This window comes from Grampus griseus (assembly GCF_964374135.1).
Source record: "Grampus griseus genome assembly, chromosome: 3".
Taxonomy (NCBI): Eukaryota; Metazoa; Chordata; class Mammalia; order Artiodactyla; family Delphinidae; genus Grampus; species Grampus griseus.
In genome coordinates, this window is record NC_139019.1 from 114,835,210 (window position 1) to 114,862,713 (window position 27,504).

The 27,504-nt window shown below is 39.6% G+C and overlaps 1 protein-coding gene across 3 annotated transcripts; it reads right to left on the reverse strand.

The window, feature by feature from the left end:
- Nucleotides 1-2,528: 2,528 nt before the first annotated feature.
- On the reverse strand, nt 2,529-25,607 carry CDC25C (cell division cycle 25C; the record flags this gene model as incomplete). Of its 3 annotated transcripts, XM_082650429.1 has the most annotated exons (13): nt 2,529-2,678; nt 2,878-2,989; nt 3,369-3,502; nt 4,037-4,135; nt 5,405-5,467; nt 6,478-6,579; nt 7,523-7,675; nt 17,076-17,225; nt 21,701-21,790; nt 21,906-21,939; nt 23,846-23,891; nt 24,601-24,695; nt 25,396-25,592. In XM_082650429.1, 13 exons carry the CDS (start codon nt 25,590-25,592, stop codon nt 2,529-2,531), a joined length of 1,425 nt encoding a protein of 474 aa, XP_082506555.1. The 3 variants fall into 3 exon arrangements, with proteins under 3 accessions (XP_082506555.1, XP_082506557.1, XP_082506556.1); XM_082650431.1 differs by lacking the exon at nt 5,405-5,467 and having other exon boundaries at nt 25,396-25,607; XM_082650430.1 differs by lacking the exon at nt 6,478-6,579.
- Nucleotides 25,608-27,504: the final 1,897 nt, after the last annotated feature.

Here is a 27,504-nt window from a genome sequence, read left to right on the forward strand (position 1 = left end):
GAAGATCCCACATGCCGCGGAGCAACTAAGCCCGTGCACCAAACTACTGAGCCTATGCTCTAGAGCCCGCATGCCACAACTACTGAAGCCTGCGTGCCCAGAGCCCATGCTCCACAACAAGAGAAGCCACCGCAATGAGAAGCCTGCACACCGCAACGAAGAGTAGCCCCCCGCTCGCTGCAACTAGAGAGAGCCCGCGTGCAGCAACAAAGACCCAATGCAGCCAAAAATAAATTAATTAAATAAATTAAAAAAAACAAGTTACTTAATCCTTCTGTTCCTCAATTTCTTTATTGGTAAAACATGCATAATAGTGAATACTTGCCTCACAGGATTGTTGTGAAAATGAGTTTATATATAAAATGAGTTCATGAAGTCTTGCATGCAGTAAACAACTGAAAAGTTGTTAGCTACTATTATTATTGTTCCTGAAAATAACATGAATTAAGTGATGCGGTACCTATACAATGGGAAGATATTACAAGAAACTATATGGGAAAATGTTGCCTTTTAGGCAAATATAATTTTCCACAAAGTAGATAGCTGATTAAGCCCTAGTTTTATGTGTTGCAACTCAGAATTTCCATTTAAGATTACTGAAATGTGAACACTTGTACACCAGTCTCTTCCCAGGTAGTGACTTGCTTCCACCTTTTTGGGGAGAATTATCAGGAAATGACCCACTAGATTAGGCAGTGAGTCAGGGACCCCTCATCACACTTGGAAGTGGAGGTGCTTCCAGCAGTTTCCTGCTCATGCAACTAGAAGTTCCTGCTTGGTGGGGGGAAGTGTGTGGAGTGGGACAGGGAAGCAGCATCTTTCCCTCAGCTATTTCCACCTAATGTAGCAGAAGCTTTTCTTTCCTTTTTACCCCCGGCCCTTCTGAGCTCTGAGCTCAAGGGCTTAGGCAGGTCAGAGAGGGAGCCTCCCTCTGGACAGACACGCTCCAGCTAGGAGTGGAGGCTGCAGGCTGCAGTGGCTGGCTTAGAGAATACAGCAGTGCCCTCTGCTGTGAGGCAAGCATGCAGCATTCCGGGAGAACAGCACTTGCAAACCTTGCAAAAATCAATCCAGTCACTCTGGCACACTGTTGGGCTGCCCTATGGCTAATGCCCTCCTTCCCTCCCACTCACTTTTAAAAAGTCTCCCTGCTCCAGAACCTGGGAAGATATCATTTTTGTCTCCATTCTATGTCAGTCTAGGCTTCAGAGCCCTTTGTCCTTTTCTAGTCCTGAGCTATCACTACTACTAGGTTAATGCCAGAGAAGACAATGTTCAATTAATTCCACGGCCACCCAGGCCAAGTAGGGCTGTACCTTACTACACAGACAAAAGCCTACTCACCTTAAAGAGCTCTAAGAAAGGAAAGCCTGGGATAATACTGAAGAATGCAATTTAAAATATCTTTCTGAAGTCTAACTGATCTTGCTTGGTACTTTTCTTTTATTCCTATCTTCATATAGCACGGATCTCTACTTCCAACCATCCTAAATCCTAAACTTGTCTCTGTGAGACATGAAGTGGAGTGGAGAAAAAAATTTTGGAAAATGGGAAAAGTCAAAACTCCATTGAGGCTGTAGATAAGGAACCTTTTGAGCCCAACTCAGACCTATCCCTTGGCCTTAGAGAATGGCAATTATTTTGGTTTTCTGAGCCTTGATACCATTGAGTGTTGAGTCTGGGGCACACTTTTAGGCAACTCATACTATGGAATGGTCTAGGAAAGGAAAGCCTGGAACATTGCTGAAGAATGAAATTTAAAAGGTTTTCCTTAATTCCAGAGCTGTGGTTCTCAAGCCTTTCATGTATCAGAATCACCTGAAAAGGAGATTTTTAAAACCCAGATTTCTGGGCCCTAACCTCAGATGTTCTGATTTAGTAGGTCTGGAGTGGGCTGTGAAAATTTGCATTTCAAGCAAGTTCAGATGATGCTGATGGACCAGGGCCCAAACTTTGAGAACCATGGTCTGGAGAAAAGCACCTAGGCCTTAGCTATGAATAGAGATGGCTACATCTTTGTCCGAAGGAGTTTAATGTGGTGATTACTTCCTTATACACATCTTCTAGGAACAGACTGGGCTCACAATCGCATTTCTCATTCTTCAATGTTTATTTTCCCATTTTAAAAAAAGGTGAGAGAGGGAAACAAAGAAAGAAAATATAGAGAAAGAAGATGGGCAACTCTCTCTCGCATAGCCAGAAGCCCACGGGGAAAAAGATGTGGCTGACCTCTGAGGAGACTCAAGCAGTTAGGAAGAGGAATCCAACAGCTCCCTGAAGCAACACAAATCTCTATGCAACCCAAGGCTCCAGCCTTATAGAGCCAGCTCCAGGACTTCCCACCAGCCAGGAGCTCTACTGACACCTAACCAGTCCCCAGGCCTGGGATTTCAGTAGTTTGGCAGCCTGTTGGTTTGCTGACATCTTTTAACATCTTGGGTTTAGCTGCATAGAAGATGGCCTCTTTCTGCTTAGGGTTTCTACAGTGTCTTTTGGTGAGTCCTAAGCAGCCAGTGGGTGATCTGATATCATGGGCTCACATCCTTCACCAGCAGGGCAATCTGTTCCTGCAGCTGCCGCTCCCCTTCCCATGCTTTGCTCTGGTTTCGACACCTCAGCAGCTCAGTCTTATGGTCCTGGTGATGCATAGGGCAGTAGCTCTGTGGTTCGCACAGCTCCTGAAAGGCAGGGGACAGAGTAAGGGATCCTCTTGATTATGCAGTCTTCCTACTAGGTATAATAGAGATGCTGCAAGTAGTGGCTAAGAAGAAGCAGCAGTTTCTTCTCAGAGGGCTTTGCAGGACCTGGGAGCTGCATGCTGAAGTAGGCTTCCCCGAGTTTGGGCTCCCCCGTTGCCCCATGTGCCCCATCCTTTACCATATATTCTGGAAAGAAGTCTCTGTAGCCCCCTTTGAGGATATACAGCTCTGGGTAGTACAGTGCAGGATACTGGTTCACAGCCCTGTCCTCTTGTCTCAGAGAGCGGTACCTTTAGAGAAAATCCAGGGATGGGTGGGGTGGAAAGAAGCAAGTTCAGGATTCCACGGGCTATACACTGGGGAAGGGGAGGACTTTTGCTAACCCTCAAAAGGAACTCCAGATCTATTTTTGCAAAACAAGGTCCAAGTAGCACCATTCTTTCTCCTCTGCTCCATTGGTACCTAATTCCCAATCCTTTTTCCTTCACTGCTTCCAACCTTTGAATTGTAGAAACCCCTTTCCTCCACCTCCCTAACATTCTTCAAACTTCAGTGAAAAGTATTCATTGATTCAGTCTCTGTCTGAACTGATCTGGGAAGGTTCTCTGGCTGTAAGTCCCTACTCAAGATCCATTTCCATCACCCACCCTACCCTGTGTAGACACTCACATGCGGGGACCCCTCTCTGAGGAGAATTCACAGTGGAACACAATGATTATTCTTTTCTGAGTATCCAAAGGGACAATGGGTTTCTTCAGAAAGAAGTTATACAGTTCTTCTTGACTGTACAAGTTTAAAGCTCCCTGTAAAAGAATTTTATTAAGTATTTCCTTAAGGATCTGTGAACAGGGCCAACACTTAGAAATAACTGGAATACCATCTTGAAATATTTGGTTCAGGAAGGCTAGACTATAAGTACTTTCAGAGAGGCAATCTACCTGTATCTACCCCCAGGGCCTGGCATGGAGCTTGGTATGTAGTAGGTGCTCAATAAATGTTTATAGAATGGAGCTGCCTGAAGTGTAGGGATCATTGTGAGGAATGTCTGTAAGCATTAAGTGTTTGCAAAGTGTTTCTCAGTCCTTGGATGAATGTTTTTACTTCCAGGTAGGAGCTCTTGGCTCCTATAGAAAGACGGGAGATTGGTCTAAGAGGGAAAGGGAAAGTAAATTGCTCAAAGTACACAGAATTAGAACAGGAATGAGGACTGAGCCTTGATGTGCTCCAAATATATAATATCTGCCCTGGTTCTAGAGTTCACAGGACCCTTTGTCCAGACTTCTCAATAAAGAGCTATCCCCAGCCCCTTCCCTACTAAGTCCTCAATGTAACCTTACCTGGATGTGTCCTCCCAGGTACTCATATGGATAGCGGCAATCGATGATATAAAATATCTCTATCAGACCCTGGAACTTCCCCAAAAGCAAGGCAGCCACCTGCACAGAAACTATGATTGAATATCCTGCTTCTTCTGAGGGAGAGAAGAGCCAGTCACACAGTTCCTGATTTGCACAGCATTCCACTGTACGCCCAGCCTCCAAAGTCCCCCTATGGTTGAAATACGGCAGTGATGCAGCCCCACCCCACATGAGAGGATAAAATAGGAAATGGCCTTTTTGGAGAACCAAAATAGCTGGTATTACCAGGACATCAGGGAAAACCACACTCAGGCTACTTATTTGGAGGCAGGCATGGCTGCAGTCAGCCTCTGAGAAGATACCCAAGGACTTCTGTAAGGGCACAGGTAGCAGCTAGAGCTCCTGATTTTACAAGAAGAAATGAGAAATGATTCCCCACCCTCCGCTGTAAAATTAGAAAGCAAGTTTCCCAAAAGGGATATGGAAGGAAAGGGGTGATATCCAGAAGAGGAAACTTAAGCTCGTGTAGTTATGTCAATTGGTTCAACCTTTCTGGAGGGGACTTTGTAAATACTTATAGAAATAAATGCAATTACACTTTCAACAATTTCTTTTCTAACATCTTAAGTAAACAGAAAAGTACATAAAGATAGGGCACAATAATATTCATCTCACCATTGTTTCATATTATCAAAATACTATGAATAGCTTAAATACTCAATAAAAGGGGTTTAGTTAAATAAATTAGACATTATCAGTATAACAGAATATTACATAGCCATTAAAAGGATAATATAGATATCTTTTTATTGCTATAGAAAGATGTTTACAATGTCTTACTAAGCTAATTGCAAAATTACATGTTTATTATGATCCTATTTTTATAAAACTTATGCCAGAATAAAATGTGTAAGGCCATAAGGAAAGTATTATTAGTGCTTATTTCTGGTGGTGAGGTTATGGGTAGAGTGACCAAATAATTACTGCACAAACTGGGACACTTTTGAGAGTGAAAGAGAATACTATTAATAATTACCCTACACTAATAGGCATAAACGGGATTGCAACATGTAAACCAGGATGTAAGTTCAGCCTAACTGGGTGATTTTTACTTTTTTCCTTTCCCCGTCCTCCTTCCTTCCTTTCTTTCATAACAATTATATATCATTTGTTTAATTAAAAACAAAGGTGCATATAAAAGAGAGTCCTTTAACACAGCTTCAGTTGAATAAAGAGCCTATATGAGTGAACACAGAAATAAATACAAATGGAAGTGGGGATTTTAGGGACAGAACAGACCAGATGGTAGCTTATGTAACCAGTTACCATCTCCAGAAATCTGCTTACTGTTTCTGGGTTGATGTACTTCAGATCTTGGTGTCTCCCTGACACGGTCGGCAGTGCACATACCTAGAAATACCCAAGAGCTGAAATAATAGCAAGTTCTCTATACCCAAATTTGAGATCATGACCCATATATTGTCCTTTCCAAATGACATTTAAAACCTCAGATGCCTTCAGAAATCAATGCTCTCTATAACATGCATATGCAGCAATTTCATTTCTAAGAACTGATCCTAAGGAAATAATTACAGATAGGTACAAAGTTTTAGATTTAGCTACAAATATGTCCACCTTGGTATAGTGCATAAGGAAAAATTGTAGAAGTAAATATCCTACAAGAAAGGATTTATCAAGAAATTATGGGCAGCCAAAAAAGAAAGAAAGAAGTACTGTGCTGCTATTAAAAGTGATGAAATGATGAAGCAGAACTGTTTACTGACATGAAAAGATGTTCCTGATACATCAAATGAGAGGGAATAAAAACCTCAGCAGATCACAAAACAAACATAGAAAAACAAAAAATGTATTTGTGTACATGAATGTGTGTTTGTGAAAATACATAGAAAAAAGTCTGCAGGAATATACACCAAGAAAATATTAAATAAAAGCAATAATACTCTGACAAGATTTGGGGTAATTTCATTTTCCATCTTTTCTGTAGTGACCAAGTATGATTTACATAATTTTCAAATATATTAAAAAAAAAAAAAGTAGAAAGCCTCATACTTGGGACTTCCCTGGCAGTCCAGTGGTTAAGACTCCGTGCTTCCACTGCAGGGGGGACAGGTTCAACCCCTGGCTGGGAAACTAAGATCCTGAATGCTGCACAGTACAGCTAAAAAAAAAAAAGAAAGCCTCTTCTTATCTTCCCCACTGCTCTGGATATTCCCAGAATGAATAAGGAATCCTTTCTCATGAAAGGTTTAGGGCCTAGATCTACCACTACAGCAATTTCAGGTTATCAGTGAGTACTTGGTGAAGATGCATAATTAATTAAACCTAGTGTCCTCTGCAAGCAGAGAAGATTCAGATCCAAAATACAGGATGAAATACAGGATTGGTGTAACCAAACTCACCTTGGAGAAATCACCAATCAGAGGCCCCTGGTTAGAATCTTCCTCCAGCATCTGAGTCATATTAATGTCACAGAGGGAGACCATTTTCTTTATACCTAAACCCTGAAGACAACAAGATTCCCCCCACCCCCAGTCCTCATATTAAAGGTTTAAAAACCATGGGATGGAAGGAGTAGAGGGAGACATTAAAAATATGCGTACTCTTTGATCTAATAGTTCCGCTTGTTTTACTAAGAAAATAAAGATATGTACAAAGATTTGGCTGTAAGGATGTTTACAACAGAGAAAAATTTCTAATAAATGATCAATAACAGGATCTTGATTAAACAAATCATATCCACACACTACAGATTACTATTAAGGAATAAAAAGTATATTGTAAATTTCAGTGACATGAAAATATGACATGATATCATTAAATAGGTTAGAAAACATGTACTTTATAATGCCACTTTAATAAAAGAAAAAACATTTGCATTAAAAAATGTCTGAAAGACTATACATCTAGTATTAACAGTAATTATCTCTGGTCTGTGGGATTATGGGCATTTTGCAACGGCTTCTTTTTGCTTATCTGCATTTTCCATTTTACTGTAACGTCATACACTGATTTTATAAAATAGCCAAATGTATTGAGATTTTTTTTAAAGGAGGGATAGGGAATGAGGGCTAAGTTTTTCAGAATTTGCTTTCCACCAAACAAGTGTGCTCTAGGTTGCTATTTCTCTCAGAATGCATATAAAACAACAATAAATGTCCTTACCAATCAAAGTTCCCTTGTACTTTCTCAGATCTTAAAAAAGAGGGTTGGGAAGACAATACAATGACATCATTTCCAAAATTATACTATAATATAACATATTTATTATTAAATATTTTATATACGGATGCAGATGTAGAAAAGAAAACAGGAAGATGGAAAGAAGAGATAAAAGTAAAAGTAATGAAGAAGACCAAAAGATGTACTAAAGCAATCCCCATGCCAGAAAAGTGGAGAAAACGAGATAGAAGATTAAAGAGACTGTCTTCTTAAAAAGTTTCTTACCTTCCTGAGCTCTTTGTGGCTAGAACAATACTTCTTTTTTACTTTATCTGGTATTGTGTTGTCCTTGAATTTTACCATCTGCTTCAGTCCTGGACTGTTCAAACAGTCTGGCAACGAAGAGGAGCCATACAGGTAGCTCCTGTTCACAGATGCCTGTTTGGAAATATGAAACCCCAAGGTTCTTCCTCCTTAAAGTGTGTCTGCAGGCCAGCATTGTGAACATCTCCTGGGAGCTTGTTAGAAATGCAGAATCCCAGATGTTAGGCTTCAGCCCAGACCTGCTAAGTTAAAATCTGCACTCTAACAAGATGCCCAGGTGATTCCTAGGAACACTCAAGTTTGAGAAACAATGCCCCAGGTAAGCAACCTGTCTTCCCCTCCTCATTAACATCTTTCTCCTCAGACTGCATGATGTTCCATCTCTCCTAGATGTTTTAAATCCAGCCAAATTCTCGACCTGACCATCTTATATATAACAATTCTTGTAGAAGAAAGCAAATGCAAGCTTAGTTCCTCCAGTCATATGATAGTTTCTCTATGGGATACTAAGACCCTGACAATCAAAAAACAATTTTTCTTTTCCAGCTGTGTTGGGTCTTCTTGCTGCACGCGGGCTTTCTCTAATTGCGGTGTGTGCTACTCTTCGTTGCAGTGCGCAGGCTTCTCATTGCAGGGGCTTCTCTTGCTGCAGAGCACAGGCTCTAGGCACACGGGCTTCAGTAGTTGCAGCACATGGGCTCAGTACGCAGGCTTCAGTGGCACGTAACTGTGGCATGCAAACTCAGTAGTTGGGGCGCGCGGGCTTCAGTAGTTGTGGCACGAGGGCTCAGTAGTTGTAGCTCGTGTGCTTTAGAGCACAGGATCAGTAACTGTGGCACACAGGCTTAGTTGCTCTGCAGCATGTGGGATCTTCCCGGACCAGGGATCGCACCCATGTCCCTTCCACTGGCAGGCGGATTCTTTTTTTTTTTTGCGATATGCAGGCCTCTCACTGTTGTGGCCTCTCCCGTTGCAGAGCACAGGCTCTGGACGCGCAGGCTCAGCGGCCATGGCTCACGGGCCGAGCCGCTCCACGGTATGTGGGATCTTCCCAGACCAGGGCACAAACCCGTGTCCCCTGCATTGGCAGGCGGACTCAACCACTGCGCCACCAGGGAAGCCCTGCAGGCGGATTCTTAACCACTGTGCCACCAAGGAAGTCTAAGATCCTGACAATCAAGATTTAAGAACCCCGACAAAACTGAAGATGACAAGCCAAAAAAGTTAACCTGGGTGAAAAAGTACTAAGAAGCAAGAGTATATAGTTGTCCCTTGGTATCTGTGAGAGACTGGTTCCAGGACTACTACAGATACCAAAATCTAGGGACGCTCAAGTCCCTTACTTAAAACCATGTAGTATCTGTATATAATCTATGAACATCCTCCTGTATACTGTATTTTATTTATTTATTTTTTGGCCATGCTGCACGGCATGTGGGATCTTAGTTCCCTGACCAGGGATCGAACCCATGCCCCCTGCAGTGGAAGTGTGGAGTCTTAACCACTGAACTGCCAGGGAAGTCCTTCCTGTATATTTTAAATCATCTCTAGATTATAATACAGCTAATACCTATACCTATAATACCTAATACAATGTAAATGTTATGTAAATAGTTTCCTGTGTGGGCAAATTCAAGCTTACTTTTTGGAACTTTCTGGGAAAAAAATTTTTTTTTTTTTAATATTTTCAATCTGTGGAGTGAGAGAGAAAAAATGTCATTCAGCCTTCTTAAAGGGGATGAATAGGGAAGAAATATAGCAAAATAAGCAGCATGCAAGGAAAAAGAAAACACTAGAATCTAATATCAGGATGACCATTATAGGATTGATACTATGAAGCCCATCAGGAAAAAAGTAGATTAAATACCATGAAGAACTAGTCTTGGGAGTTGCTGGCCCAGGAATAGACTTAATACAGGAGGATGGACTAATTGTCTCTTTGAAAGGCATGGTATGTGTGTTATATACCCAGAGGCAGGGGGCTATATTAAAAGACCTCTGATGGCAAGTTTCAACTAATCCAAGATTCTTATCCTCTGTTTCCTTCTTTATACACTCACCTCACTAATTGCCATGGATTGATTTAGAAGGGTGCTAGACCTCCTAAATAAGAGATAAGAGAGCCAAAATTAGAACACATATTGATAATAAATGGTTTCTAGGAGAAGAAAACATGAACATCAGTATTTTACTTTACAATAACTATATCTACACTACAGTGTTTGTCACACCCATGGTCCTAAGGAAAACTCCATTGTTCATGGTACCAGTTGAAGGTACAGTTCACATTTGATATACCAACATTCTATACCTACCTTTTCCTTTGGACCCCTGCCAGTCATCTCCCTATGTCTCCACAACCCTACTCCAAGCCACTGGTGACTGGACCATATTGCTGACTGAACACTCCTATTTAGTGGTCAAGAATATGTAAACATAACCTGGGCCAATCAGGTTCCCTCTCTGATAGTCTAACTTGGAAAATATCAAAATAATTAGGCAGCAGCAGAAGCCAAAGCTTTATTAAAAGGAAGAAGCCAAGAGATATAGTCAAAGGCCATGACGCCAATGAATGGATGGATGAACCAAAGGTATGGTGGTAGAGGAAATGTGGTGAAGAACTGAGGAGTAGGCTACCCAGCCTCCATGACAGACTTCCCGTCATGTAACTTCAGTTTTGCCCTGAGAAGAATGCAGGAGGAAGCCAGATCAGAATTTCAAATTTGCTGGCCTTAGTGCAATCTTTGTTTCTTTTAACCAAAAGAGCCTCTCTAGAACACACTGTAATTATTAAGCTAAGGGCTCATTTTAAAGAGTTTGAATTAATTATCTACTAAGTGAAATGTATCCATGTATTAGTACTACATCTAAGAAATCTTTGCCTAACACAAGGTCACAAACATTTTCCTCCTGTTTTTTTCCTTCAGTTGTTTTACAGTTTTAGGTTTTATATTTAGGCCCATGATCCATTTTGTGCTAATTTCTATATATGGTGTGAAGTATAGATTGAAGTTTTTGTTTTTCAGATGGATTTTCAATTGCTCCAGCAGAACTTGTTGAAAAGACTATGCTTTCTCCATTTAATTGCTTTTGTGTCTTGGTTTATTATCAATTGACCATATATGCATGAGTCTGTTTCTCGAATATCTATTCCGTTGCACTGAAGCTTTAAGTTTTTGGTAGCTATTATGATGGTGATAACGAAGGTGATAAACATCTCTTTGGGTTTCATATTGTCCAAGGACAAGAAGCCAGAAATAAATGATAGCAAAAAACTACTTTAACAAACAGAAACAGCCACTACTGTTTTGACAGATACTTTCCAATACATTTATATAAAAACAAATGGCAACTTATTGCAAGGAGTATAAGTGGTAGGTCATAGAGGAATGATGATGATGATACTTTAGATTTGTCTAGCCAGTTAGAAGTTTCCCAGTTACCAGAAGCTAGTGAGGGGAGATCCCAGGACCAGCTGTCTTAGATCTACCAACTAATGACTTTCATTGTTTAAGGAATCAATGAACACTTTCCAAATCTGGGAGTTTTAAAGCACTGCAAAGGCCAGAAAGGAGAAAAGTTCAATTCTACTTGCAGATTTTATTAAAATGTTAAATTAGATAATTATTACTTTGTAAACTGAGGAGGCATCATCATTTCCTCATGGCTTATATGCTCTTCAGCACACATAGTCTTGGCTTCTGTCTGTACCGCTCTACTGCTCTTGTCAAGGTCATCAACAATTTTCTTGTTGTCACATCAGACGGTCACTTCTTTAGCCATGTATCATCCTGAATTTCACAGTGCCTTCCACTGACTTGGCTAATCCCTTATTTAGCTTCAATGGCACAGCCTAGTTTCTTAGTTTAGTCCTAGTATAGACAACTGTTTACTAAAAGAACTGTGATGCTTCTACCTCTCTGTTGCTCCTTCTCAGTCTTCTTTGTCAAGCTTCCTCACCTACCAAACCTCTAACAGATATTGGATTCAGGGCTAGGACCGGGCCCTTTTTCAATCTCCTCACTCTTGCCACAGGTGACTTTTTTCTACCCGTGAATTTAAACTTTCCCTCTATGCTGATGACTCTCAAATTTTTCTCTCAAGACTTCTGCTCTTACTTCCAGACTTCCACATTCACATACCTGTTTGACAATTTTTAAGTACATACCAGGTGACACAGCAGTGAATCAGAGAGTGGAAGAGACAAACAAATAAATATACTCTGTACTTTCATGTAGTGAAAAGTGCTGTAAGTAAAAAATAAAGAAGGATAAAAGACAGGAAAAATATTGGGGTTAGAAGTTTGTCGGGAAAGGCCTTTCTGTTAAGGTGACATATGTGGAGATAAGAGACCGAAATGAGGGAGAAAATCATGTTTGCCCAGGGGAAGAGTGTTTCAGGCTGAAGGAACAACAAATGCCGTGGTGAGAATAGCAAGGCCAGTGATGGCCGCATTTAGTACGGTTCCATTTTTAGAAAGCTCAAAAACTGAAGCAATACTATAAACCAAATAGATCTAACAGACATCTATAGAATACTGTACCCAACAAACAGTAGAATATACATTCTTCTCAAATACACATGGAACATTCTCCAGGATAGACTATATACTGGGACATAAAACAAGCCTCAATAAATTTTAAAGGATTGAAGTGATACAAAGTATGTTCTCTGATCACAATGGAATAGTTAGAAATTTATAATAGAAAAAAATCTGGAAAACTCACAAAAATGTAGAAATTAACACACTCCTAAATAACCAGTGGGTCAAAAAAGATCACAAGGGAAATCAGAAAATACTTTGAGATGAATGAGAATGAAGATATAACATACAAAAACTTAGGTAAAAATGCAACTAAACCAGTGCTTAGATGAAATTTATAGCTGTAAATATCTATAATAAAAAAGAAGGAAGAATTCAAGTCAATGACCTAACCTCCACTAAAGAAGAAACTAAATCCAAAGCAAGCAGAAGGAAAGAAATAAGACAGATTAGAGCAAAACTCAGTGAAGTAGAAAATAGAAAAATAACAGAACCAAAAGTTGTTTCTTTGAAAAAATCAACAAAATTGATAAACCTTTAGCTAGACTGACCAGGAAAAAAAGAGAAAAGACTCAAATTACTAAAATCACAAATGAAAGAGAGGACATTACAACCAATCATAGAGAGTTTTAAAAACATCATAATGGGGACTTCCCTGGTGGTCCAGTAGGTAAGACTCTGTGCTCCCAATGCAGGGCACCCAGGTTTGATCCCTGGTTGGGGAACTAGATCCTACATGCATGCCGCAACTAAGAGCCCGCATGCCACAACTGAAAGATCCCACATGCCTCAACTAAGACCTGGCTCAGCCAAAATTAATTAATTAATTAATTAATTTTTAAAAATCATAATGGTATACTATGAACAATTATATTCTAATGAATGAGAAAACTTAGATTAAACAGGAAAATTCCTAAAAAGGCAAAAACTATTGTCAAGAAAAAAAAAACAGAAAATCTGACTAGACCTGCAAAAAATAAAGAGATTAAATTAGTAATTTTAAAATTTCTCACAGGGACTTCCCTGGAGGTCCAGTAGTTAAGACTCCACGTCTCCAGTGCAGGTGGCATGGGTTCAATCCCTGGTCAGGGAACTAAGGTCTCGCATGCCATGCGGCACAGCCAAAAAATAAAATAAAATAATTAAAAACAACGACGACAAAACAAAACTTCTCACAAAGAAAAGCTCAGGGACTTCCCTGGTGGCCCAGTGGTTAAGAATCCTGCTGCCAAATTGAAGGAGAAAAAACATATGATCATCTCAACAGATGCAGAGAAAGCTTTCGACAAAATTCAACACCCATTTATGATAAAAACCCTCCAGAAAGTAGGCATTGAGGGAAATTTCCTCAACATAATAAAGGCCTTATATGACAAACCCACAACCAACATCGTCCTCAATGGTGAAAAACTGAAAGCATTTCCACTAAGATCAGGAAGAAGACAAGGTTGCCCACTCTCACCACTATTACTCAACATAGTTCTGGAAGTTTTAGCCACAGCAATCAGAGAAGAAAAAGAAATAAAAAGAATCCAAATCGGAAAAGAAGAAGTAAAGCTGTCACTGTTTGCAGAGGACATGATACTATACATGGAGAATCCTAAAGCTGCTACCAGAAAACTACTAGAGCTAATCAATGAACTTGGTAAAGTAGCAGGATACAAAATTAATGCACAGAAATCTCTGGCATTCCTATACACTAATGATGAAAAATCTGAAAGTGAAATTAAGAAAACACTCCCATTTACCATTGCAACAAAAAGAATAAAATATCTAGGAATAAACCTACCTAAGGAGACAAAAGACCTGTATGCAGAAAATTATAAGACACTGATGAGAGAAATTAAAGATGATACAAATAGATGGAGAGATATACCATGTTCTTGGATTGGAAGAAGCAACATTGTGAAAATGACTATACTACCCAAAGCAAGCTACAGATTCAATGCAATCCCTATCAAACTACCAGTGGCATTTTTCACAGAACTAGAACAAAAAATTTCACAATTTGTATGGAAACACAAAAGACCCCAAATAGCTAAAACAATCTTGAGAAAGAAAAACAGAGCTGGAGGAATCAGGCTCCCTGACTTCAGACTACACTACAAAGTAACCAAGACAGTATGATACTGGCACAAAAACAGAAATATAGATCAATGGAACAGGACAGAAAGCCCAGAGGTAAACCCACACACATATGGTCACCTTATCTTTGATAAAGGAGGAAAGAATATACAGTGGAGAAAAGACAGTCTCTTCAATAAGTGGTGCTGGGAAAACTGGACAGCTACATGTAAAAGAATGAAATTAGAACACTCCCTAACACCATACACAAAAATAAACTCAAAATGGATTAGAGACCTAAATGTAAGACTGGACACTATAAAACTCTTAGAGGAAAACATAGGAAGAACACCTAGAGTCCATGCTCTGCAACAAGAGAAGCCACCCAATGAGAAGCCCGAGCATGCAACAAAGAGTAGTCCCCGCTCGCCACAACTAGAGAAAGCTTGTGTACAGGCACGAAGACCCAACGCAGCCACAAACAAACAAACTAATTAATTAATTAATTTAAAAGAAACTGAGGCATAACAAGATCATATGACTCACCCATACAGGTAAAAGTGGCAGAGTCAAGCTATGAACCCAGGCAGTCTGGCTCTAGAGTCCATACTTTTTAGACCAATATGCTCTATTGACTCCCATGCTCTTGACTTTTCCCTCTAACCCCAAATAATCTCAAAGTCATCCTTCAATCAGGATTGGGAATGGTGGTCAGAAAAACATAATACCCAAGGCTAATTAACCCTAATTTTCTTTCAAGGAGAATATATTCAAATATACTTTGTGAAATAAGAAAATATATAAAATGACTTATTACAAAGCTACAGTAATTGGAACTATGGTTCTGTAAAGATACACCTAGACCAACGGAATAGAATAGGGAGTCCAGAAATAAACTCTCACATACACAGTCAAATGATTTTTGACAATGGTGCCAAGACCTTTCAATGAGAAAAAGACAGGCTTTTCAACAAATAGGGCCGGAAAAACTGGATACTCACATGCAAGAGAATGAAATTGGACCCTTACCTTACACCATAAGCAAAACTTAATTCAAAATGGAACAAGACCCAAATTTAAGAGTTAAAACTATACAACTCTACAAAGAATTTCTGTGTGGGGTGATGAAAATAAAATTGACACCTCTGTGCCCTAGATCTCTCCTTTCTGATCCTTGAATGATGTTATTCCTGTTATGTATCTACCTCATTATTAGACTCTTTAGTGGCTATTACTCCTTCTTCACAAACTTTCTCTCTGCTTTTAAACTTGGAGTCACTAGCCTTCATTTTCTCCTCTATGCAGATGGTTCTGAAACGTACATTTCCAGCCCTGATGGTTCCAATTCCTCATTCAGTATTTCCATTTAAGCTTCCTGTTACTGTCTCTAACTGAAATGTCCAAAACTGAACACATCTTATTCCCTTTGAATTCACGTTTCTTTTCAAATTCATTACAGTGTCACCATTTCTCCAGTTACTCAGATTGAAGTTAAAAGTAGTACCATCCCAAACTTCTAGGTCCCTTTTTCCTATCACTCTGCCATTCACAGCACTTTTGACAATCATTATCTTGTTTATTGACTTACTTGCATTATCTATCTTCTTGACTAGAAAAAATACAAATAGGAACTACATGAAAATTAGGAATCTTGTCCATCTTAATCATGACTTTGTTCTTAGTTCTAGCACAGCACCTGGTGCATACCAGCTTCCTAATAAATACTTATTGAATATTGTTAACAGCTTATACTAGTTTTTATTAACAATAATAAAGTAGGTATATTATTACAAACTGCTTTTAATACTTTATCATATTAACAATGATTCTCTTGTGGAAGTGTTTATTATCATTATGCTCTCCATTTTATATTTGAGAAACTGAGCCTTAGAGTGGTTAAGTGTCTTGTTCATGGTCATAACACTACATAAGAGAATGAGGACCAGAATCCAAGGGTTCTAACTCAGCTATATCATATTACCTTGTAATATGAATAAGTTTAAAAAACACACCCCCTGGACTTCCCTGGCAGTCCAGTGGTTAAGACTCCATGTTTCCAATGCAGGGGGTGCAGGTTCAATCCCTGGTTGGGGAAGATCCCCCATGCCACAAGGCAAGCCAAAACAAAAAACAAAAAACACCCCTACACATATTTGTTTCAAAGAAATGGAGTTGATTCAGAAAATCTAACTGCCTCAGAAACTATCTTTGATATTTCAGTACATTGCCAATAAGCTACAGGCTTCAGATATTCCTCTCAATGATATGGGGAGGATAAAAGACAAAAATATATATTGTAAAATACTTAAAAAATCATGCTAAGTATATCCCATCTATTACTATTATTCTGGAGGCATCACTTACACAAGATTACATTGATGGTGATCTACTCAAACTGCTAACGAACCTTCTCACCCAGCAGTAATAAGAGTCCCATGATGACCTGATACTCTATCAGTCAGGTAGCCCTTAGAGTATAGAGACCATGTCTTCTTGATCTCTGCAGACCTACCACATAGTACAGTGGCTGCAACATATTAGATACACAATATTATTTATTCAAGAATGAAAGAATTTAGGACTTCCCTGGTGGTCCAGTGGTTAAGAATCCACCTTCCAATGCAGGGGACGCAGGTTTGATCCCTGGTTGGAGAACTAAGATCCCACATGCCGCAGGGCAATTAAGCCCATGCACCGCAACTACAGAGCCCACATGGTCTGGAACCTGTGCACCACAACTAAAGAGAAGCCCGCGTGCCGTAACTAGAAAGAAACCCACCCACCACAATGAAAGATTCCCCGTGCTGCAACCAAGACCCAACGCAGCCAAAAACTTAATTAATTAAAAAGAATGAAGGAATTTGAAAAATGCAAAAACACCATCAGAGAGTACTTTACCTTGGCCTCTTCTTGATCTTCCAGAGAAAACTCCATCAATTCATCTGAAATCTCCTCTGTCTGGTTTTCTCCTAGCTCTGGATTTTTATCTAATTTTGAAACTGTAGTAATAGGACTGTCCAGATGTTTCATTTCACTTTCCACCAAGTTTCCATTGTCCTATGAATTATATTGACAATATTAAAAACTATCCAGGACCCTTACCTTACACCATATACAGATATTAACTCAAAATGAATCAAAGACCTAAATGTAAGAGCTAAAACTATAAAACTCTTAGAAGAAAATAGGAGGAAAGCTTTACAACCTTGGATTTGGCAATGATTTCTTGGATATTACACAAAACCACAAGCAACAAAAGAAAAAATAGATAAACTGGATTTCATCAAATTAAAAACTTTTGTGCATCGAAGAATACTATCAAAAAAGTGAAAAGGCAACCCATAGGATAAAATATTTGCAAATCACATGAATACTATCAAAAAAGTGAAAAGGCAACCCATAGGATAAAATATTTGCAAATCACATATCTGATAAGGGATTAAATTCAGAATATATAAAGAACTCCCACAACTCAACAACAATAACAACAATAACAACAATAGCAACAATAACAACAGAAGGAAACAGGACTTGAATAGACATTTCTCCACAGATATACAAATGAGCAATCAGCACATGAAAAGATACACAACATAACTAGTCATTAGGGAAATGCAAATCAAAACCACAATGAGATACTACTTTGTACCCATTAGGATAGCTACTATTAAACAAACAAACAAACAAAAAACCCCAGAAAATAACAAGTGTTGGCAAGGATATGGAGAAATTGGAACCCTTGTACATTGCTGTGGGAAATGTCAAATGGTGCAGTCGCTATGGATAACGGTATGGTGGTTCCCCAAAAAAATCAAACATAGAATTACCGTATATGACCAGTAATTCCATTTCTTGGTATATACCCCAAAGAATGAAAGCAGGGGTTTGAAGATATTTATATGCGAATGTTCACAGCAGCATTATTCACAATAGCCAAAAGGTGTAAACAACTCAAATGTCCATCAACAGATTAATGGATAAACAAAATGCAGTGTATTCATATGATAGAATATTATCCAGCCATAAAAAGGAATGAAATTCTGATGCATGCTACAATACGGATGAACCTTGAAGACATTATGCTAAGTGAGATAAGCCAGAAACAAAAGGACAAATATTATATGATTCTACTTACATGAAGTACCTAGAGTAGTCAAATTCACAGAGACAGAAAAGAGACTAGAGGTTACCAGAGGGAGAAAAGCGCAGTTATTATTTAATGGTTAGACAGCTTCTGTTTTGAAGGATGAAAAAATTCTGAAATGGATAGTGCTGATAGTTGTACAACATTGTGAACGTACTTAATGCCACTGGGTTGTACACAAAAATATGGTTTAGATGGTAAATGTTATATATATTTTACTACATTAAAAAAAATCACACACACATATACAGAAGATTATGTAGTAATTCACCATGCTCCACGTCTTCCCCTATTCCAAGGAATCAAAAATCTGAAACATGATCAGCTTCATCTACTTTGCATGGGATATGTTAAAATGGCTTTCCCAAAGTGTTGAGATTAGAATCCAAATCTCTGGAGTATCTTAAGTCCATAGTCTATTAAAAACAAGTGATGCTGTACACCTGAAACTAACACAACCTTGTAAATCAACTGTACTTCAATTTAAAAAAGAAGAAAAAATCACAACAAGTGAGTGCCTGGGTAACTTAAGACTCCAGTAGCAAAATGGACAAAGGACACAATCATTCACTAGAGAAAATATACATGGCTAATAGTCACATGAAATCATTACTAATTATTTTTAACATAAAATAAAACATTTTACCCATCTAATTAGCAATTTTTTTAAAGTGATAACAAATTATCCAAATGAGCCATGGATTGCTCCTGAAAACATAAATTCTTAGAACTTTTTTTGGAAAGGAATTTGGCAACATGTATCAAAAATCTTAAAAAGTATTTAAACCCTTTAATCCAGTAATTATGTTGTCTTGGTGCTAATCCTAAATAAATTTTTTAACATAGGCAAAAATTTGTGCTCAAGAACTTACATGATAGCATTATTTGTAAAAGCAAAATGTGGATACTCCTAAGTGTCCAACAATCGGGAAGTATTGTACGTAGGTGTTAGAATAAAAGCATCCCTTAAAAAGTAATGTTTACTAAGAGTTTTAATATTAACTTAAAATAACAGGATATGAAGTTATATATATGATACGACCTCAACTTTGTAAAACTGTACACATGGTTAAAAGATTGAAAGAAATGAGGTAAAATGTTAATAGTGGTTTTTCTCTATGAGGTAGCTATTTTCTTTTTTATATTTTCCTTTATTTATTTATTTTTAACATCTTTATTGGAGTATAATTGCTTTACAATGGTGTGTTAGTTTCTGCTTTATAACAAAGTGAATCAGTTATACATATACATATGTTCCCATATCTCTTCCCTCTTGCGTCTCCCTCCCTCCCACCCTCCCTATCCCACCCCTCTAGGTGGTCATAAAGCACCGAGCTGATCTCCCTGTGCTATGCCGCTGCTTCCCACTACCCACTAGCTATCTATTTTACATTTGGTAGTGTATATATGTCCATGTCACTCTCTCACTTTGTCCCAGCTTACCCTTCCTCCTCCCTGTATCCTCAAGTCCATTCTCTAGTAGGTCTGTGTCTTTATTCCCGTCTTACCCCTAGGTACTTCATGACCTTTTTTTTTTTCTTAGATTCCATATATATGTGTTAGCGTACAGTATTGGTTTTTCTCCTTCTGACTTACTTCACTCTGTATGACAGACTCTAGGTCCATCCACGTCACTACAAATAACTCAATTTCGTTTCTTTTTATGGCTGAGTAATATTCCATTGTATATATGTGCCACATCTTCTTTATCCATTCATCTGTTGATGGACACTTAGGTTGCTTTCATGTCCTGGCTATTGTAAATAGAGCTGCAATGAACATTTTGGTACATGACTCTTTTTGAATTATGGTTTTCTCAGGGTATATGCCCAGCAGTGGGATTGCTGGGTTGTATGGTAGTTCTATTTGTAGTTTTCTAAGGAACTTCCATACTGTTCTCCATAGTGGCTGTATCAATTTACATTCCCACTATCTGTGAAAGAGTGTTCCCTTTTCTCCACACCCTCTCCAGCATTTATTGTTTGTAGATATTTTGATGATGGCCATTCTGACTGGTGTGAGATGATATCTCATTGTAGTTTATTTTTATACCATTTTCACAATGGGCACATAGTACTTTTAAAACCAGGGAAGGGGGGGGGGGGCAGAAACACTTAAAGAATAAAGGGGAAATTTTTTAAAAGGCCTAAGAATTTTTTCTTCTCCTTAAATTTAAATGAATAAAAAGATCAGAGGATATCTCCTCCCTTTCCCTGCTCAAAGGTTACTTCTCCAACCTCTTTTCTCACCCAAGTCAGCTTTGAAAAATTCAAAGGGACATAAATCCAGATCTATCATCCTCTACCCCACAATACCTCAGTTGACTCTTGAGGAAGATGTCCAGTGACTCACCAGCAGAAAAAGAGGAGACCTCAGGTTCCTGGGTACCCACCACTCCAAGGGCTTTGAAGTGCTGTTTTCCTGCATAAGAAAAACTACATTGGCTGGAGGAAGAGAAGTGTCAGCAGACCCTGCCAAAAGCATTTCATCTGATGAAGCCATGAATAATCCTTACAAAACACAGTATATGTAACCAAGGTTGACCACGTACCCTGAAAATACAAATTATGGTTTGGATTTGTTATGGTGTGTAGATCTGCTCTGGAGCGTACTAATTTTATGATCACAAGCCAAATGAAGGGAGGAAAAAGGGAGCCTGACAGGGGAAGGAATGATGAGATTTTTAAAAAGTGATTATAAAGGGAGATTAGAAGGACTGTAATTCAAGAAAAAGCTGATTAGAACAGCCAAAAACATGGGCATAACTTAGGCAATGTGAGCAAAGAAGAACAGCAGCTATCTTTTATAGATACTGATCTGGCGGAAAGGATGGGAGGCAGGGAAAAGAAAAAAGATGGCTAGAAAATGGGATTAGTTGAAGGGATTAGTTAGAGAATTATCTTAGCGATTAGGTAGCTTTGGAGAGGCCAGTTTCAACTTGGAACTGAAGGATGGTCTGAGACTCAGAGGAAAAAGGACAATGACTTCCTCAGAATAGGGGCTAAGAAGCTGGGCTAAGGGGGAAATAAGAAGAAATTAAGAAACCTAGACTTGTATATGAAGCCATGCAAAGAATATGTGAACAAGTTATGTAAGTTATCCCTATCTGTTTAAAAAAGAAAAAAAGTCCTAAATTCCTTACACTGCAATCAACTGAACATGAGTAATAATGATGAACTGCTGTGGAAGATTTGGAGCTAGGATCAAACCTTAAAGGGTAAAAACAAAACAAACCATAAAGAATTTTTTTTCCATAGTGATGCAATTTGCTTGTCTAGCATACTGAGGCACAAACAGCTCTAGGTCTCATAATGATACTGATGAGTTAGTTGTTCCACTCAAAGGAAGAAAACTGCTAATGGATCTAGGTTTCCATTAAAACACTCACATTCTCTTTATTTGTGGATGAGCTACATATTGCATCTTTCTTCCTGTGGCCATGGTCCAAAGCATTCGGAGTGCTACAAAGCAGCTGTGCCTACAAGAGATTGTTTTCTGAGAACATCCAGCATCCTCAAGCCACAGGTAAGCTGGAAGCCCTCTGCTTCCCACCTGACAAACAAACTCAGACCCAAGAAAGATGAGTTACTCACTGGGCTGCATTTTACAAGGTGTTGGTGATAATTCCTGTAGATAAAAAAAACTGCCAGTCAGTTAAACCCCAAATAGGATTTGGTTATTCTTCAGTGGCTTGGGACATCCCACTTTTCCTTTCTTCCATTCTAGGAGACCTGTACCTAGTTGATATGTCTTTTCCAATAACAATATGTAGGGTGTTCTCTGTGGTAAATATCAAGACATTGAGTGACATCCTGGGGATAAGGACCTCATTTCACTGGCATAACCATATACATAGATATGCATCAAAGATGATGAGTTTGTCCTACATCTTATGCAGACACAATTTACAATTTACTAATTTTTCAGCATTGACTATTGAGAGATAATATTTATTTTTTTATGAATTTCTATCCTCCCTTTCCAGATTTTATCTAGTTTACCTGGGTTAGGACATATAAACAATTCAAAGAAAATACAGGCAATATAAAGTAAAATTTTCACATGTATTGATTAAAAATACTCATGGAAAGCCTTCCCTAGTGCATGAAAGTGGCACCTAATTCATCTGAACATCGAAGAATAATACTATAAAAAGATTAAAACAGTCAAATGGAAAATTTATGATAAATTTAAGAAGTTGAATTAAAATTACTTTTCAGTCCTGAGTACTCTGATTGAACATTTTAAGATCTCCAACACGGGACTTCCCTGGTGGTTCAGTGGTTAAGAATCCACCTGCCAATTCAGGGGACACGGGTTCGATCCCTGGTCCGGGAAGATCCCACATGCTGCGGAACAACAAAGCCTGTGCGCCACAACTACTGAACCTGCACTCTAGAGCCCACGAGCCACAACTACTGAGCCTGCATGCCACAGCTACTGAAGTCCATGTGCCTAGAGCCCGTGCTCCACAACAAGAGAAGCCACCGCAATGAGAAGCTCATGCACCACAACGAAGAGTAGCCCCCGCTCGCCGCAACTAGAGAAAGCCCGCGCACAGCAACGAAGACCCAGTGCAGCCAAAAGTTAATTAATTAATAGATTAATTTTTTTAAAAAGATCTCCAACAAAGAATCTTCAACAGTAATAATAATAAACATTATAAAATGTATGGTATGCATTAGGTACACATTTTCATTTAATCCTCACAGCAGCCATTTATGTAAAGTGCTATTATTATCTCCATTATTATTATTTCTTTATTACAAATAAAGAAACTGAGGTCCCTTGAAATTAAGAAACTTGTCAGAGTCAGCTGGTGAAGTAGTAGTAAGCCACTGGAATCCAGACACTCTGATTCCAGAGCCTGCACTCTACACTTTCAACCACTAAGATATATATACTCCATCTAAGTGCAGTATACCATTCTCCTCCATTCTAAAGACAATACTGATTGTATGTGATGGTTAAAATGAATAGCCTTCATTTTCACAACACAATTTAAAATGAGCTTTTTTTTTTTTAAGGAATTTTGCCTTTTTTCTTTTTTTTTTCAAATTTTATTTATTTATTTATTTGTTTATTTATTTATTTATGGCTGTGTTGGCTCCTCGTTTCTGTGCGAGGGCTTTCTCTAGTTGTGGCAAGCGGGGGCCACTCTTCATCGCAGTGCGCGGGCCTCTCACTATCGCGGCCTCTCTTGCGGAGCGCACGCTCCAGACGCGCAGGCTCAGTAATTGTGGCTCACGGGGCTAGTTGCTCCGCGGCATGTGGGAACTTCCCAGACCAGGACTCGAACCCGTGTCCCCTGCATCGGCAGGCAGATTCTCAACCACTGCGCCACCAGGGAAGCCCCACAACACAATTTAGATCTTGGAAACTTAAAAACATTTCAAGGGAAGAATCTAGGCCCCCAAGCCCACTTACATCTAAAGTGAAACATTCTCTACTCTACAGAGTCTGCATAGGATAAAATCCCCAGGCCAGTGTTGAAAAGGCTTTAGCATGGGGTTCATTTCGCAAAAGAACTTACATCCCAGGTAACTGTATTTCCTCAGGTCCTGTAGAATCCAAGTGACCTGCAATCAGATGTGAAGAGTTATTCCTGTCCATGCATTTTGTCTTTCCTTCTCATTTTCTTCATTACCAGTGAGTCATATTAATTTCAAAAGCTGGCCTTGTGAACACAAAGGCTCTTGATAGGTACCAGTTTCATGGTACAAGGTACCATGGTATAAGGTACAAGTTCATGGAAACTTAAGAATTTACATGTGTCACGGAAAGAAAAAATTCTGATTAGCAGTGCATTATGCTAAACTACAGAGATTTCTTCCATGAGTAGAAAGGAAAGCTTATCACTCAGGAAATGTGAAATCAGAACAAATACTAAAATGGTTGATTAGTAAAACACATTCCTTTGGGGTACACACCCTATAAAAACACATAAGAATTAGTTGACAAAGTATTTCTTTATGTTGGTTTCTTTGCCTCTGCTGAGATTAGACTAGGGCATAAACTTTTCATCTTTAACTACCACTTTCATTCCCACAATCAGTCAACAAAATATTCCTTCTTGTCTAACTTTCTCAATGAAAAGTGACTCCTATTGGGGTCAATTCTCTTCCCATTGGCTGAATCATTCTCCTCAAAAATCCTCTAGGTACTCAAAGAATTCCATCTTCAAAGTTCTCTATTTACTTTTACCACCTTCCATCTCTATCCTACTACTCTGTCCTCACCCCTAACAGTTATTCCTTCCCTTGAGGCTTTTACCTCCCTTTTCCCTACCAGTTTCATCAAGGTCTGAAGAAGTGGTAAACTGAGTGGCAGACATCTCCCCGCTGCTAAGATTCGAAAGATTAAGGCAACGTTTTGGGGTTTCTCTGTTGAGACATAATAATACATCAAGATTCCCATTAGGTTGTAATATCCTTAAAAGGCAAAGATCACATTATCCTCTTCATTTGAAACACCCCTCAATGACTATCACATAATCTGAGCAGTGTCCAAATAAAGCTAATTGTTTTTTGGAAGTATTTCAGATTAGGCTGAGAAAAATCTCCCACCTTTTCTCTACTCTAATAATCTGTACCTCATTTTCTCCTCACCAACATATTGAGACAAGGGAATTTTTAAAAATTGGCTGAGGTGGGTCTTGACCACACATCTTTTGCCCTGAGCAACATAACAACACAGATTTGATTTCTCCCTGGAGTCTCCAGTACTTCTCTGATCTGTGATTCTCCAACTTTGTTGATTAGCTGACGCATGAGGGCATAGCAAGACCAGAATTTGAAGTACAGTAACAGTAACGTTAACAGTAGTACTAATAAGTGGAAACTCATATAATGCAATAAAGTTTTCAAAGACTTTTCCCAGACATCACATCATTTGATTCTCACAAGATCCTAGTAAGATATTATGTCACAGCAAAGAAGCCTGAGACTCAAAACGGTCACATGGCTAGTCAAGGGCAGAGCTAAGACTTAAACCCTGATCTCTGAGCCAGGATAATTTTTAAAAACCCAAAAACTGTTTAGAAGAGCAAAGGAGATAAGGTGTGAAAAGAAAAAGTGGATTTACCCAGACAAAATGCTTAGGTTTGCAGAATCACCAAAAAGTTTCTTCTCCACTGGGGTTCTAGGGATATCTGAACTGATGGAAAAGGAAGTATCTCTCTCCAGGAGCAGGTTTAATATCTTCCTCTGATTGGACCTAAAACTAGGTCCTGAGTCAGGGCTTCCCTCCTCTCTTGTAGATGAAAAGAATTCTGCAGACATGGTCTCCGAGTTCTCACTAAGAAAAAATAAAACGTAGCTAAGAGAGGGAGAACGCCATCTACACAGGTACATCACAGATGGTCTAGCTGTCAGAACCTCCTCCACCCTTTCCAGCAGCGACCAAGCGGATCAATATTAAGGAGGGGGCATTCCTAAACGGTGAACCACATCTTGGCTTGAAGATTAAATAGCACTTGCCGAAGCGGCTTGGCCTTTCCAGCGGAACCTGAACTAACCGAAAGGCAACCTCAGGACCTTAAAGATGGAATGAAAAGAGGACCTGGACTTGTTAGGAGCCACATAGCTCGTGACTCCTGACAGGAAGGAACTCGGGTCTCCTAACTCGCGATAATGCCTGTTTTGTCCCCCTAACCTCTGTTTGCGAGGCCCGTGATTCCAAGGAGGACACAGCTCTGGGCTTACCTCAGGTTTGAGTCTGAGACTTGCCTTCAGGAGGAAGAGAAGTAGGCAGGGAATCACACACAAGCGAAGACTCTAGCAGAATTCAAGGAAATCTGGGGAAAAGAGGCGATTTAACCAGACGACAGCTATGCCTCTCGAACAGATAGGCTGGAGTTTGCCTTCTCCGCTTCTCTCACCGGACTGTCGAAGTTACAGCCTCAGAGCAAGATCAACAGCCATAGGCCTTGACCATTCAAACCTTCCGCCCGCCCAATAACCTATCCCGCTCGCCTCTAAGCTGCGCCAGCCAATCTTCGCGCACCCGCCTAGACAACCCCGCCCCCCCACACCTCGGCCAATCGTTTGCCTCGTACAGCACCCGGGGGCGTAAACTGTTCCGGAAGGAGCGAGATTTGCCCCGCCCCGCAGCCCAGCGGGCTGCCGACTGGCCCACCAGCTTTCGGCAAGACCCGAGTTAAACCCCGCCCCACAGGGAGTTTGGCGCCTCATTGGCTCTCCCTCTGGCCTATCACCACACCCTTTCTGAGCTCCCCTTTCCTTCAGCCCCTCCAACCCCGGGACATTTAAATTGCTAGCGACGACCACTCCCTAGGGTAATACCTGGAGAAATTAATTTAGGTGGGAGGGTGCTTTAAACGTTTTTTGTTTTTGGTTTTTTCCCTTGCTTCTTTCTCGTATCGTTACGTGGACCTTTCCCTCTTAGTTTTGCTAGCCTTCCCCTAGATGGAACATTTGCCGCCCGTGTGGCAGATGTTGCGGCGAGACAGGTGCGTGTATTTATGATGAGTAGCACTGGCCCCTTCCAAGAGCTTTCCTGGGTCGGTGTCCCTTTTAAGCGCGCAGCATCTGAGACGCTAGGTTATATGCGGTAAAGGGAATTCCTTTTCAAGGAAAGTAGGAGAGTTGAATCATCTCTTGGCGTAATCCTTATCACAGTCCAGAGGATACCAAACTTTGGTTGTTTATGGAAATTTGAACATTGACTAGGTGATACTAAGAATTTATTCTTAATGTTGGGGATTTGCTTTTAAATAATCCTGTGGGAGTGGTGGTGAGTATAGGTGAAACAAGATTGGCTGTGAGTATTGGGTGATGGGTAGCTAGGGGGTACATGATATCAGTGCTCTCAAAGTTTTATCCGCATACTAATCACCTGCGGATCTTGTTAAAATACATATTCTGATTCAGTAGATCTGGGTAAGAATTCAAGATTCTGAACGTCTAACAAGCTCCCAGCTGATGCTAATGCAGCTGGTACTGGGACCATACTTTGAGTTGCAGGAGATTACGCTGTTCTCTTTGTATATTTGAAATTTTCCATAAAAATGTTTAAAACAACCTTGGAAGCTCTTTAAAATACATGTTCCCAAAGTGATAATTCAGTAGGTCTAGAGTAGGGCTCAGGAATTATCAAGGCCCCCAGGTGCTACCCAGACAGATGGCTTGCAGACCACACTTTGAGAAACGAATTAGAAATGCAGCCTTAATC